This window comes from Pistacia vera, unplaced genomic scaffold (assembly GCF_008641045.1).
Source record: "Pistacia vera cultivar Batoury unplaced genomic scaffold, PisVer_v2 Contig1213, whole genome shotgun sequence".
Lineage (NCBI taxonomy): Eukaryota > Viridiplantae > Streptophyta > Magnoliopsida > Sapindales > Anacardiaceae > Pistacia > Pistacia vera.
In genome coordinates, this window is record NW_022195264.1 from 10,588 (window position 1) to 25,631 (window position 15,044).

The following is a 15,044-nucleotide window of genomic DNA, read 5'->3' on the forward strand; positions in this document are numbered from 1 at the left end:
CGTCAACGGTCAAATCTTTGTCTACTGATCTGGCTTTTTTTAACCAGATTGGTGCATTATTAATCAGATCTAGCTGGTAGTGCGTCATTACGATTAGATTCTGGTCATCTTTTGATGGTGGTTGCTGGAATCTGATAAATGTGGATGGGTGAAGGTGTTTTTGTTAATTTATAAAAAAAATTGTTGGAAGTGTTTAGTTAAATTAACAAATCTATAGGGTTTAAAATGGTTGAATATTATAGTATAGGATTCTTAGAATAGGAAAACAAACTTGCAAATTCTTTCATGATAGGAATATAGTATTTTTAGAAAAAAGGAAACAAACGCAGACCCCCGTCTTTTAATACAGTCCAGTACAGTAAAACAAACAGAACGGAAAAATAGAAAGAAAAAGAAAATAGAGAATTTAAACAAAGCAAGTACAGTGATAGATCATAGAGGCTGAAGGATCTCTATAGCTGTTAACAGAAACACAGTCTCAGTGTAAGTATAATAACCAAGTTAAATAAAGCATGCAGGCAAAAACCAAAAACCAAAAATAAAACATTGTTTTGTTTAATTGTTTTCTTTGTTTCTGAAAACACTTCTTCTGTTTTCCCCCTCAGGTGCTTTTTAATTTTTTGGCCTGTTGTCAGATCTTGTTGTTGTGTTTAATCTTGTTGTTAAAGAGGAGAATTTAAGAGGGGGGAGTCATTTAAGATTGCGAGGAGTACTTTTTCTTGTAAGCTTTTAATGGTTTTCTGAAACTCTTTTTGAGTCTCAAATAAAACCGAAAGAGCTGAGCTAAACGGGTGGCAATATTTTCTGGATTGTTGCTTTAAAAGGTAAAGCTAGATAATCCCTTCTGTGTCTCTTTCCTTAGAAGGAGAGTTAGAGAAGCAAAGTGGTCACACATTTGTCGTGAAAAGAGTATATTTTAACCTTCACTTTCTTTTATACATCACAAGCAACACACAAGCCTAATTCATAATATACACTGTTGAGAGGATAAGTTTCTAAGGTTTGAGTTTTGATTGATTTTGATTTCTGGGTTTGTTTTAAGTGTCTGTTTTTTTAATAAGTTTTGCCATGTGTTGCAGATCTATATATTCAAGCAAATGTTATCACTGAAACAAGCAGAGGAAGACATGGTCACCAGCTTTAACGAGAATGATCAACATGAAGAGAAAGATGAAGAAATTATGGAAGATCAATCAAAGTTTGGCCTCAAAAGTTTCCTTTGGCATGGCGGTTCTGTATATGATGCCTGGTTTAGCTGTGCCTCAAACCAGGTACTTAACACTTCTTTATCATTTCAACTAGTTTTAGCTTTAAAAATATTGTTGTTTATTATTTTTTTTTTGGGTGGTTGCAGGTTGCTCAGGTTTTGTTGACTCTTCCATACTCTTTCTCTCAACTGGGAATGCTATCAGGCATTATATTGCAGATATTTTACGGTATTCTAGGAAGCTGGACGGCTTATCTTATCAGTGTTCTTTATGTCGAGTACCGAAGCCGAAAGGAGAAAGAGAATGTCAGCTTCAAGAACCACGTCATACAGGTTAGTTTTTCAAGAACAATCACCACAACATTTTCATAAAATAAAAACACTGTTTTCTAAATTCAATTTCCTATCACTTGTTTTGTCAAAACCTGCAGTGGTTTGAAGTGCTGGATGGTCTTCTGGGTCCGTACTGGAAAGCTGCTGGATTAGCCTTCAATTGTACTTTTCTCCTCTTTGGATCTGTCATCCAGCTTATAGCTTGTGCAAGGTAAAATTTTTATTAACATTTTTAATTTATGCCATTATGTGTTCTTTACTTCAACTTCATCTATTGAATTGTGGTAAATTTCTTGATGTGATTCCAGTAATATATACTACATAAATGACAACTTAGATAAGAGGACATGGACTTATATCTTTGGAGCTTGTTGTGCCACCACTGTGTTCATCCCCTCATTTCACAACTACAGAATTTGGTCTTTTCTTGGCCTTGGTATGACCACCTACACAGCCTGGTATTTGACCATTGCAGCCCTTGTTCATGGCCAGGTAAATTGATTCAACTGCCCTGATGCTTTCTTGGTGTCTTCTTTGCTTCTCGGCCGTCGGATTTGACCCCTTTTTCTTTTACTTTTTTGCAGACTGATGGTGTAACTCACTCAGGCCCATCTAAATTGGTTTTGTATTTCACAGGCGCCACCAATATACTTTACACTTTTGGTGGACATGCCGTCACCGTGTAAGTAAACAATAATATTTTTTATTGTTGAAATTTGAACAAAACTTTTTGGATAGACTCATTAGTATCAGAAAATGGTTTCCATCTGTATAGCAAATGCCAAAGAGTCGATTTCTCGTTTGACATATTTTGGTGCCTCAGATTAGTCAGTCATATGCTTTATTTTGTGTGTGTGTGGTGCTGTATACAAAAAGTCCTGCTGTTACGTGGATTTTAAAATTTTAGTCAATTGACTTCCGGCGAGTCATATACAAAAAATTACCACTTATCTTCATGATTTTAGATGGTTTTTATCCTTGTTACTCCAGAGGGTGGTCCTCATTTCCTCTGCTACTTTACTTGAAGATTTTCCTCTTTTTTCAGAGGATCTTGATTGTGTTCCCTTACTAAAAAGTGGTCTCCATATGGATGCCCCACAATATTCATTTTGGTCCCAGATTTTCGAAAGTAAATAAATGGCTGTGAGTGAATGTTGACTAGTAATTATTATGTGTAGAAATAAGTAATTTATGATCTTAATGTTACAGAGAAATTATGCACGCTATGTGGAAGCCTCAGAAATTCAAGTACATATATCTCCTTGCCACCCTTTATGTGTTTACCCTAACCATTCCATCAGCTGCTGCTGTTTACTGGGCATTTGGTGACCAGCTCCTCACCCATTCCAATGCATTCTCACTGCTTCCACGCAGTGGATGGCGTGATGCTGCAGTTATCCTGATGCTAATTCACCAGGTTTGCTCATAATGTCAAAAGTCACCGACATTCATATTTATATGTAGCCTACACGGAAATATAATCTTGGCTTATGTATTTTGCAGTTTATAACATTTGGGTTTGCGTGTACTCCATTATATTTTGTGTGGGAGAAAGTGCTGGGAATGCATGACACAAAGAGCATATTTTTGAGGGCACTTGCCCGGTTACCTGTGGTGATACCTATATGGTTCTTGGCCATTATATTTCCTTTCTTTGGTCCTATTAACTCAGCTGTGGGGGCTCTTTTGGTCAGCTTCACCGTCTACATCATTCCTGCTTTAGCCCATATGCTCACTTACAGATCAGCCTCTGCTCGAAAGGTATATAACTGGTCCCATATTTCTACCCAATATACATACTATACTGCCCTTTGTCTAATGCGTTCTGGTCTTTGATATACTTAATCACTACATTATCGGTCACATTGCTTTACAGTTAGGGCATCTTCTGTTCCATGTTTTACAGGATTGTACAAATCATGTTGTTTTATGGATATGATTCTAGCTAGTTTCATATTGTAGGACTTGTACTCTCAATATCACTCAGTTCTAGGACCACTAGTGAGTTTAATGCTTGAAAATACAAATTTATGAACCAAAGATAAGGTTGGTGGCATCTCCTTGTCAGTTTTCTGCTATTTTCATAAATTATACTCCTATACTAACCACATCCCAGAAGTAGCTGGCAGCCCAACCTACTTATCTTAATTCTTTATATCAACTAGATGTAAACCCTTTTTCACCCATCACCATGATTGCCATTAAAGGCATAAATATAAGTACCTTAAATTCTGTTATATCAGTGAAACAAGTTGACACATTTTGGTCTTGTCTAAGCAGAATGCAGAAGAGAAGCTTCCCTTCTTCCTCCCAAGTTGGACAGCCGTGTATGTGGTGAACGCATTTGTGGTGGTATGGGTATTTGTCGTTGGCTTCGGATTAGGCGGGTGGGCTAGCATGACCAATTTCATCAAACAAGTCGACACATTTGGACTTTTTGCCAAGTGCTATCAGTGCCCGCCCCCAACGCCTGCAACAACACATCACTGAGTATGGTTCTAAACTTTGTTGAACCTGAAATCTTCCCAAATTTCCACCACAGCATTCTTACATTCTCTCTTGTATATAAACAGGGAAGCTTCACCATCTCCCCGTATATGTAGGTTGCTGTATTTTGCCCTCTTTTGTTCTTTGGTTCAACATTTATATAAAAATTACTAGATGATTGTGAATGGTGAATTGGTGATGTTCTTTTTTTTATTCAAGCAAAGTTTATATTTACAAAATCTCCAATTCTAGAACCATTACTTTGTGCTATGATTTTATTAAGTTTTGCCTATAATTTTTCCATCTTGATTATAAGAAAACTCAAATGAGCCAACCTCAAGTAGTTGGGTGGTCAAGGAGGTTTGCTTCCTTCTTAAGTTTTTGGATTCAAACCTTGGGCCGATTTATCATAATAACATATAAGTTGTCCCGACACCCCGGTTATGAAAGAAAAATCTCAAATGGGCAACTGGGCACATGGGTTAAACTTAAAAGATTGGACTGGCTTCTGCTAGGCTCTTTGCATGTGAGCCCACATGAATCCAAAACAGATAATTACACTTAATAATCCAAATTAAACCACGTCCTTTGACTAATAATTGGGATTCTCCCTTCCACATGAATCCATTACTCTTATGCTTGTCTTCTTGCTCAATCATACCCTCTTTTACATCACTTTGACTAGTCAAATTATATTTTAATTAATTTATTTGTTTTTATACTTGGGATGAAGGTAAATTTTTCCAATATGGCATATATGAAGAGTACAAAGTCCTTTTGTCCCCAATAAGATTGTATAAATCTTGTTTGCTTTTGCATAGCTTTTTAAACAAACAACTTTAGAAAAAGTAATTTTAAGGTAAAAGCACTTTGTTAAGATAAAGAGACTATAAGCATCACATGTTTTCATATAGTCAATGCCTTTTCATTGTAAAGCATGTTGATTCATGTATAAAATAAAAGATGTATACATAAAAGCTTAGAGAAAAGTGACTTTCATTTTAGTTGTCGAGAAGACACTATAGCTCTGTCTCATCGTATAGTTATCATATATCAATTCATTTCACTATATTCCTTATCGGCTTTATCATAATCAAATTTCAAGTCTTGGTTTTATAGATTATACTACACTTACAATCTAATCTTACAATCTCGATATAACAGCTCGTAATTGGTTTCTGATGAATTTTTCCACCTGACCAATTGTGAACTACCACGTCGAGATTGTAAAAGAGAGTTTATAAGATTGAGTTACGAGTCAATCTTTATTGTGGCTTAATTTATAGCACTTGAATGTCAATCACTTCAATTCTCTTACCTTTGATTTCTCATCATGCTGTCATACAAGTTTTTCCCTCTTTTTAGGTTGGGCTGTGAACCCACAAATTTCAGTTTATGCTTGGGTTTGGGCTTTTCCACAACCATTTTATTCATAATATTTTCTTGACACACTCCATCAAATTCTGAACACAATCCTTCGCTAAACAATGTAAAATCTGAGTAATGCATGTGAGATACAATAAATAACATTCTCCATTCCATTCTGGGTTTGGATCATGCTTAGAGAAACCTTTAAAAAAAAAAGGGAAGATCCTAGCCTGAAATGTGCTAGTTCTAAGGAGTATTCATCAAAGAGCAGAAACTAGATTCAATATCGACTATAATTTTAACGACATAGACCTCAAGATCGAGTTTTCATACACTAATATGAGACTTGGTTACAAAGTACTAAAATGGCTCCATGGCAAGCTTAGTGAAGACACTACCAAATTTTGGTAAATCATTCTCCAACTTTGAAGCCTCAATCAGCACACTCTCCATGCAGTCTTCTTCTTTCTTGGCCATTGCTTGCAAGTTCACCATCAAACTCTCAAGCCTACTCTTCTCCATTCTATGATTTTGCACTGTATCTTTTAGGCCTTTTATTTCAAGTTGTGATAACTTAAGCTCAATCATCATCAGTTAACTCCACCAACCTTCTCCTCAGTGGTATCACAATTGTACCCTACATTTGCAACTCCTCCATCGTTTGCCAAAGTCTTTTAGCCCTGACCCAAAATCCACATCTTGAAGAATGAATTTCTTTCACGGTTCTTCATAAATTGATCCCATGTAGATATTAAACTCTCTCGTGTTAGTTCAGACAGTTTCGAAGCTGATAAAAATGTGGATTTTGAGGTATTCCATTCAAGATTCTAGTAACCGTTGTCAATGGTAAAGGCGGTTTTTCACTGGTTCTTTATTTGCTTCAACCCTTGTTGCGTTCCTTTGCTTGACCTCAACTGAGATGAAGAACAACATAGTTGTTTTGTCTGAGATGATGACAGTACTGTGAAGAACTAAAGGCCGGTGCTGGTGCAACATTTGTGAGTACACAGCTGGGAGATGCAGTTGTACTGATAGCGGCTGTGCTACCAATATTAAAACTGAAAGGAGATGACTTGTATCAAACTGATTTGCCGGAGCTTGTGTGACACCGGGGGGGATTCACTTCGAGACAGTTGTTGACGTAACGAGAAAATTTTTTAATTTTTGTTTGCTACTTTTAGTGCAAAAAAACTCTACTGTTATCCCCGGCTGAAACATGGTTGCCATTATTATATTAGAGAACGAGAGAGAAGACTTACAACATAGAATTGAGTAAAGCTCAAAGTGATACATACACAACATATATTTACTTACTAGATGTTGAAGTATGATACATTAAAACATACTCGTGTGACTGAAGGAGAGTAGAAGAAATTCTTACCGTAGGTGTTGAACCGAAACACCAAGGGTCGAGGGGTGCTGAAGAATGTACTTGTCATGGCTGTTTTTAAGTGGAGGAGTAATAACAGGTGACGATCCAAAGGGGAAGCAAAAACAGTTAACATATTTGTAGTGATCGAGATTAGAAATACAGATAATTACCAGGTACTGAAGCAGAACTCGAATGGTGAAGGGTGATGGTGGAACTGTTGTCGAGGCAGCTAATTAAGAAGAGAATGAAGCTTAATATGTATGTTATATATATATTTATAAATTTGTGTGTGAGAGTAAGCAGATATATTACCAATGCTAGATGATGATACAAAGAAAGCGGATCGATGCCGTCATGGGTGGAAAGTGGAAGAGAGCTGAATCAGGGACGCAAAGGGAAAAGATGGAAGTAAAGAAGCTAATTTGTTTCCTTCTTGCTGAGTATAATTTGCGTAGTGAATAAGTAGAAGAACCTTTAATTTAAAGTGTGTTTTAAATACTTGCAAGGTTTGGAAGCTGAATCAGGGGCGCCAAAGGGGAAAGATGAAGTCTTTTGCCATGGCCAGAAGAAAGAACCTTTAATTTCTATTTCTCTTCACTTAAGATAATTACATTTAAAATTGATGAAAGACCAAGTTTGACCAGTGTATTACAAATTTGCCCATGATTTAATTTTCAAGATCAAAAATGTTAATTGCTCAAACAGTTTCCCAAACACACATTTGCATAAGTTCATTGCAAGGACATTTCTTTTAAAACAGAAACCTAATAAGATACCAAAATTATTAAAATATATACTATATTTAAAATTTGTGTTATAATGTAGTAATATTTATGACTAAATTATATTAAACATTTTTTTAAAAAGTTTATGAACATTTATGTTAAAGTATATTATTTTTTGTAAATTATTTATAATTTGTAAAATATATTAATTTTACCCGTAGAAGTTATTTAAAATATATAAAATTTTTTAATATTATTAAATTTCAATTTTTTTTTTTAATTTTAATACTCTTTTTATAGGAATATCTTTGTAATTGAATTTTGGTAAAAATATTAATATTTTTTAATAAAATATCTTGTCAAACCCTAAGAGGTTTGGTCTAGGTGTAAAAAATGTTTGTTTTTTTCATTGACTCTGATTCAAACCGCCTTAAGACCACCGGCCAGGCGGCACCTACCATATTTTGTTGGTTTACCTTAAATATTAGGCTTGTAAGGTGTTCAAGGGCCCCGAGAATTAGTTAAGTTGCACGTAAGCTGGCCTGGACACACCGGGTCATTAAAAAAAAAAAAATCTTTGTCAAAATTTTAAATATATAACTTAATTTTGTTCAATAATTTTCAATACGAAAATTTTAAATATATTAAATTTGATAATAAAACATAAATATTTTCACAAAAAAATTTTGAGGGGTCAAGGGTTTGAGTCTTTATGTGCCAATTTAATAATGTCAAGTGTAAGGGGGTGTAAGGGGCTATTTCGAAACTTTCTCGGTGTATAACCCACTAATTAACTACTGCCATTTGGAAAGACCCTAAATAACTAAGGGTGCATTTGGTTGGAGGTAATGTTGGATTACTGAGGTAAGGTCATCTTATATACTTGATTATCACGATTGGTTGTCAAGTAATATAAAATTTCGATAATCTTCAAAAAACCAATAGTAGTTACTGTTGATAATATTGGAATAATCATGATTACCTCCATTTTTAAAATCAATTACATAATACTACCATTGCAATTTTACTCTGTGTTAATAAGTTTTTGAACAAAATATTCTTATATTTAAAACAAATTGCAAGACTATCACCGCCACCCAAACCACCATCGGCCACTAACCGGGAGATGTCGATATGGTCGCTCCAGCCCTATTGATGGCCGGAAAATGGTCAGATGGCTATAGATTTGGCAGGAAATGGCCAGATTATTGTAGCCATTTCTGGTTAGATCGTTAATGGCCAAATCTATCAGCAATCTAGGTGGCGGAAGGCGGTGCCCAGGTGTGGTGGCTGGCGGGTCGGCAAATGGCTTGGGGTGGGTTCGGGGTGATTTTGTTACAAATTAAAGTTTTATTAAGTTGGGGTGTTTTAGCTAAATCTGAAAAGGTGGGGGTTAAAAAAAATATTCAAAAATTAATATAAAAAATGATATATATTAATATTTAAAAATGAGGGCAATTAGTAATTTAAATAACATACCCACCAATTTATTCCAACTAAACCAAACACATTTCCCTAAATATTTCCAATAATCTTCAAGATAATCTAACTTTCCATTTATATAACATTCCTAGTAATCTAACATTCCCTGAAACTAAACGCACCTTAAGGGAGAATAAAATTTCATATCCTAAGTTGGGGACAACAATTTCGAAAACTATATTTAGGCCCTGCAGTTAACCAAATGTTGAGTAAATGTGATGGGAAAAAGGAGAATTAGAGTAATTTCAATATTTTTTTTTTTAAAAGTAAAGGCTCCATTTGATACACTTTTCTGAATAAATATATTTTGAATAGGATAGGATAAGATTTAATCAAATATGATAGTATTTTAAGAATGTGTTTAGTACATTTTTGGAAAACATTTTCTGAAAATATTTAGATTATTTTAACCCCTACATTGTTAATTTACTAAAACCCCTCCACAATAAGTTTAAAATTAAACAAAACACCCCTACCAACCTAACGATTGTCGGCAGCCGGCCACCATTGTTGGACGGTGCCCAGAAGTCATGGAAATGGCGCACGACTGGTTGTATCTGGCTGTCGTGCGCCGATCTGGCCGTTTTTGGCCAAATCCAACGTGGATCTGGCGGAAACGGCCAGATCTACAGCCAAAGATCTGGCTGTTATGATGGTCATATCTTGGCTATCGTTGGCCATCAACGCTGGCAAGATATGACATTTGTTAACGGCCAGATCTTTGGCAGTAGATCTGGTCGTTTTCGGCTTAGATCCATGGTGGATTCTGGTTAGAAACGATAGACGACCCATAACGACCAGATCTAGCCACTCCTGTGTCGTTCGACGTGTCGGTGGTGGTCGATGTTGGTTACTAGCGAGCGACTGTTGCTTAGGTGGTGTGAGGTGTTTTGTTAATTAAAACTTTTATGAGAAAGGTAATTGTTAAATGTTTTGAGTTGAATAGAATATGATTGGATTTTGACAATATTAAATAAACACGTTTTTTATTTTTTAGGATAGAATAGTGTTGGAAAAGTTAAACAAACAGGGAGAGAAAATAAAACCAAAGTTGGGATTGTGTAAAGATATCGTGATCGAATTGGGGTTTTATGGGCATTATGAATTAGTGCACAATCTAAAAATCTGTGGATTTCAAAATTTATTTATTTTTAAATATAAAAACATACAATATTATTTGTACTAAATTTCAAATGCATTCTCCGTGATGCGCAGTTGCCCTAATGCTAATTATCCAGGTTGCTCAGCCCCAACATACATTTATACGTAGCCAATTAGTAATTAAGCAATTAATTGTCACAAAAATTCAATTTTGGGCATCAGACAGGTTGGAGGTGCTTATGATTTTCTTCATATAGGCAATACCGATCCGCTTAGTAAATCATTGGACATCCTTTCCTTTTCATTTATAAATTAGTTCATATATTTGCTTCGTGTGTTGTGTAGGAGGATTCAATCATTTCAATCTGGGGATACGAGCTAAATAACTGCGGTAATATCCTAACATTATTGGATGTAGTTGCTAAGAAATGCACGATTGTTTTAAAATTGAGAAAGAGAGTGATTGTTTAATAAGCCCTACGCACCTGCTGCACAAATTTCCTTGTATTTTCAAATTTTTCTGATGGTGTTTCCCTCTTGAAATTTGGGTTGTGATGTGAATTATGTGTTAGAATCTGTAATTGTGGGTTGTGATTGGGTTTTGAAATGATTTATGGGAGAGTCAATGGTTTTTGTTTTGAGTGGTTTGGTTGCAGTGAGTGGCTTTGATTGGGTTTCTTTGTTTTTTGTTTGTGAAATTTGTGTAGTTGTGGTTTGTTTGATTGAGTTTTGAAAAGAGTTTCCCTCTTTCAAAATTGAAAAATACATAATCCACGACCACTCTCATAGACTTCGTCTCCACAATCTGATGTATTTAACTCCTAATTGGCCAACTTGTATAGGTCTCACTCCTGAACATTACGGTTGACTAATTGTGAACTGTCACATAAAGGTGTGTGAGAGAAAGTTGTAAAAAAAAAGTTGTGAGTGCAACATACTCTTGAAATTTAGAGAGACAGTGTTGCGTGGGCTGTGCAGGGGACCAGTTGAAGGATTCTGGGCATGGAGTGGGGAGTTGCTTGGCATGGTGAGGAAGAAGGGGGGGTTCAAGGGAGGGTGAGGGTATTAAGATCATTATCTATTCAATGTGAAAACTAACGGAAAGTGACTAAACGGCAGGGGCGTGAGGTAAAACTGATACTAAAGGGGGTTAGTTTGATTTTAACCACACAAACCTTAAGATCGAGTTTATGCACTAATATGAGACTTGGTACAGAGTACTAATCATGAGTCAACGACAATGGCTCAAAACTCCATGAGTAATACACTTACAAAGAAATTTTACAAAGATCTCTATACAAAGTGATGTGCTCAAAAAATGAATGGAATAGTGAATTTAATAGTTTGACTTTTATTTCACTCTTCCATTCATTTTTGCCAACTCACTTTGTATAGAAATCTTTGTAAGATTTCTTGTAAGTATAGTATTATTGTAACTCCATAGCTAGTTAGTGAAGACCCACCAAATTTTGGTAAACATTCTCCCACTTGAAGCCTCAATCAACACACTCTCCATGCAGTCTTCTTCTTTCTTGGCCATTGCTTGCAAGTTCACCATCAAACTCTAGCCTACTCTCTCCATTCTATGATTTTCAGCCTTTATCTTTAGCCCTTTTATTTCAAGTTGTGATAACTTAAGCTCAATCATAACATCAGTTAACCACCAATCTTCTCCAGTGGTATCAAATTGTACCCTACATTTTGCAACTCCTCCATCGTTTGCCAAAGTCTTTTAGCCTTGACCCAAAAATCCACATCTTGTAAAAAATGAATTTCCTTCACGGTTTCTTCAAAAATCTGATCCCATGTAGATATTAACCTCTCTCGTGTTAGTTCAGAGAAGTTCGAAGTTGATAAAAATGTGGGTTTGAGGTATTCCATTCAAGATTTCTAGGAAACCGTTGTCAATGGTAAAGGCGAGTTTTTCACTGGTTCTTTATTTGCTTCAACTCTGTTGCTTTCCTGCTGACCTCAACTGAAGATGAAGAATCCACCATAGTCTGATTTTGTCTGAGATGATGGACTGTACTGATGAAGACCTAAAGGCCGGTGCTGGTGCAGCATTTGTGAGTACACAGCTGGGAGATGCAGTTGTATGATGCGGTGTGTACTATTATTAAAACTAAAAGGAGACGAATGATTTGCGGAGCTTGTGTCGACCGGGGGGCGCTTCACTTCGAGACAGTTGTTGACGTATACGAGAATTTTTTTTCATTTTTGTTTGCTACTTTTAGTGCCAAAAAACTCCACTGTTATCCACGGCTGAAACATGGTTGCCATATTATATTAGAGAACGAGAGAGAAGACATACAACTAGGATTGAGTAAAGCTCAAAGTGATATACATACACAACATATATTTACTTACAGATGTTGAAGTATTGATACTTTAAACATACTCGTGTGACTGAAGGAGAGTAGAAATTCTTACCAGTTGGTGTTGAACCGAAACACCAAGGGTCGAATGGGTGCTGAAAACATACTTGTCATGGCGTTTTTTAAGTAGCTGAATAATTAACAGGTGACAGATCCAAAGGGGAAGCAAAAACAGTTAACATATTTGAGTGATCGAGATTAGAAAATACTTACCAGGTACTGAAGCAGAACTCCGAATGGTGAAGGGTAATGGTGGGAACTGTTGTCGAGGCGGCGATTTAAGAAGAGAATGAAGCTTAATATGTCTAATAATATATAGATAAATTTGTGTGTGAGAGTAAGTAGATATACTTACACATACTAGATGTTGGTACACAGATAGAGGATCCTGACTGCCGTCATGGGTGGAAAGTTGGAGAGAGCTGAAATTATGAGACAATAAGAAGCTCAGTGTATTGTAAGTACAGAAATATAGTGTTTTACTGTAAAGGGAGTATGTTTAAGTACTTACAAGGTTTCGAAACTGAATCAGGGACGCCAAAAGGGAAACGATTGGAAGTTTTTGCCATGGCCAGAACAGAAGCTAATTTCGTTTCCTTCCAAGATATACATGATGAAATGTACATATATAAATATAAAAAAAAACATTAGTATTCTATCAGAAACGGGTATTGAATGTTGATTGCATTGGACTTGGTGTTAGCCGTCAAAATTATTAATTGAAAATTGAACGTTTAAAATTTCAACACTGAAAAGTATTAATTCTTTAATGAATAAGTAAAAGAGCCTTTCTCCAGTCATGTTCTTTCCACTCCTCAAAGCAGGAACGCCGCTCACTTTGTTCGGGGTTCTAGTAATTAAAGGTTACCCTCAAAAGTATCAATAAAGGAAAGTTATATTTGGAAAAGTTTGTAAATAACAACTTACACCCTTGCCGTCTCTTTTGCCATTAAAAATGATGAAAGGCCAAGTTTGATCGATGTAGTTACAAATTTGCCCATGATTTATTTGTCAAAAATCAAAATATTAAATTTTTGATAAAATATCTTTGTCAAAAATTTAATTATATTAACTTTAACTTTTTTTCAATAATTTTAAATATGAAATTAATATCTTAATATACTTTAAATATATTAAATTTGATAATTAAACATAAAAATATTTCACAAAAAAGCTTTGTAGATTTTCATATTAATGTTTATGTATTATACAAATAATTATATGAAATGCCTTGAGCAAAGTGTTAACGTTATGTTTAATTATAATTAGAGGCCACGGGTTCAAGTCTTTATGTACCAATTTAACGTGTTGAAATGTCATTCTTGCCCTTTCCCATCCATTTAGCTAGACTTGACAAAATGGTTGGGTTGGGGGGGTACGGATTGGGTCAATGGGTACGGGTTAAAAAATGACTCTGATTCTATACGAGTTCAAAATATTGGACCTGTACCTTACCTTATGCGGGTATAGGTTGACATGCAGGTACTCGCATTTTCTCACTCTAGTTTCAATTTTTGTAGTTACCCCTCACAATTTCTACAGTTTTTTATTTTTGCAGTTAAAATCCCACAACCGAATACTTCATATTCAATTTATTTCAACAAAAGAGTTCCCAATCAACTCATTTTCAAATCAATTTAAAACCAACAAGCATATAGAAAACAAAATGCATAAAGTCATAAAACACTAAAACATAAATACAAATACGAACACAATAATTAATTTATCGGCCAAAAGAGACAGCAAGTTCAAGTGTCATTCCTGCCCTTTCCATCCATTTTATCGACCAAAAGAGACGACAGGGGATGTAAGTGGACTATTTCCAAACTGTCCGGGTGTAAGTATATTAACCCACTAATTAATTAACTACTGCCATATGGAAATAGCCTAAATACGCTAAGGGAGAATTATAATTTATCATGTATATGGAAATAACCTAAATACGCTAAGGGAGAATTATAATTTTATCATGTATATGGAAATAACCTAAATACGCCTAAGGGAGAATTATAATTTTATCATGTTAGGGAGTAGGGACGTCAATTTCGAAAACTAGTATTTTATTCCCTGCAGTTAACAGACGTTTGAGTAAATGTGACGGGGAAAAAGAGTATTAGAGTAATTTCCTGCATGTTTGGGTTAATATTTTATCCCTATTTGGATCTATTCTCCAAAAATGTTTGGTACAATATTCTAAAAATATTACCCTATTTTTTTTAATTACATTTAACCCCATAAGGTTATTAATTTCACTAAATACCCCTGAAAAAAAAGTTTAAAAATTACAAAAACACCCCCCCATAACCCAACTTGTCAAGATTCCGGAACCACCGTCGGTGATAGCCGGAATCTGTATACAACGGCCTAACTTCCGACCAGAAATGGCGAGAAGTCACCGCTGTGGCCTTTTCCGGCCAAAAACCACCACGGATCTGGCCGGAAAAGGCCAGATCTGGCCGTCAGCGACGGTCAATGACGGCCAAATCTTGCCGTCGTTGACCGAAAACGACGGCCAAAGATGGCCCTCATTTGGGCCTTTTCGGCTGTCACGGCCATAACAGACGTAGATATGACCTTTTCGGCCGATCACCATG

The 15,044-nt window shown here is 35.6% G+C and overlaps 1 protein-coding gene across 3 annotated transcripts; it reads left to right on the forward strand.

Annotated features, from left to right (window-relative positions):
- Nucleotides 1-565: 565 nt before the first annotated feature.
- On the forward strand, nt 566-4,219 carry LOC116114185 (auxin transporter-like protein 2). 3 transcript variants are annotated; one of them, XM_031400356.1, is made up of 10 exons: nt 566-824; nt 1,080-1,271; nt 1,355-1,540; nt 1,639-1,751; nt 1,849-2,032; nt 2,125-2,222; nt 2,750-2,957; nt 3,044-3,301; nt 3,821-4,030; nt 4,114-4,219. In XM_031400356.1, exons 2-9 carry the CDS (start codon nt 1,098-1,100, stop codon nt 4,028-4,030), a joined length of 1,431 nt encoding a protein of 476 aa, XP_031256216.1. In that variant the 5' UTR covers nt 566-824; nt 1,080-1,097; the 3' UTR covers nt 4,114-4,219. The 3 variants fall into 3 exon arrangements, with proteins under 3 accessions (XP_031256216.1, XP_031256204.1, XP_031256210.1); XM_031400344.1 differs by having other exon boundaries at nt 3,821-4,213; XM_031400350.1 differs by lacking the exon at nt 566-824 and adding an exon at nt 848-1,000 and having other exon boundaries at nt 3,821-4,214.
- Nucleotides 4,220-15,044: the final 10,825 nt, after the last annotated feature.

Excerpts from the sequence above, each read along its gene's own strand:
- LOC116114185 (XM_031400356.1), top strand. The coding sequence starts at position 1,098 with ATGTTATCACTGAAACAAGCAGAGGAAGACATGGTCACCAGCTTTAAC. Across the intron at positions 1,272-1,354 it reads TTAGCTGTGCCTCAAACCAG|GTTGCTCAGGTTTTGTTGAC; the intron begins GTACTTAACACT and ends GGGTGGTTGCAG. Across the intron at positions 2,223-2,749 it reads GGTGGACATGCCGTCACCGT|AGAAATTATGCACGCTATGT; the intron begins GTAAGTAAACAA and ends TTAATGTTACAG.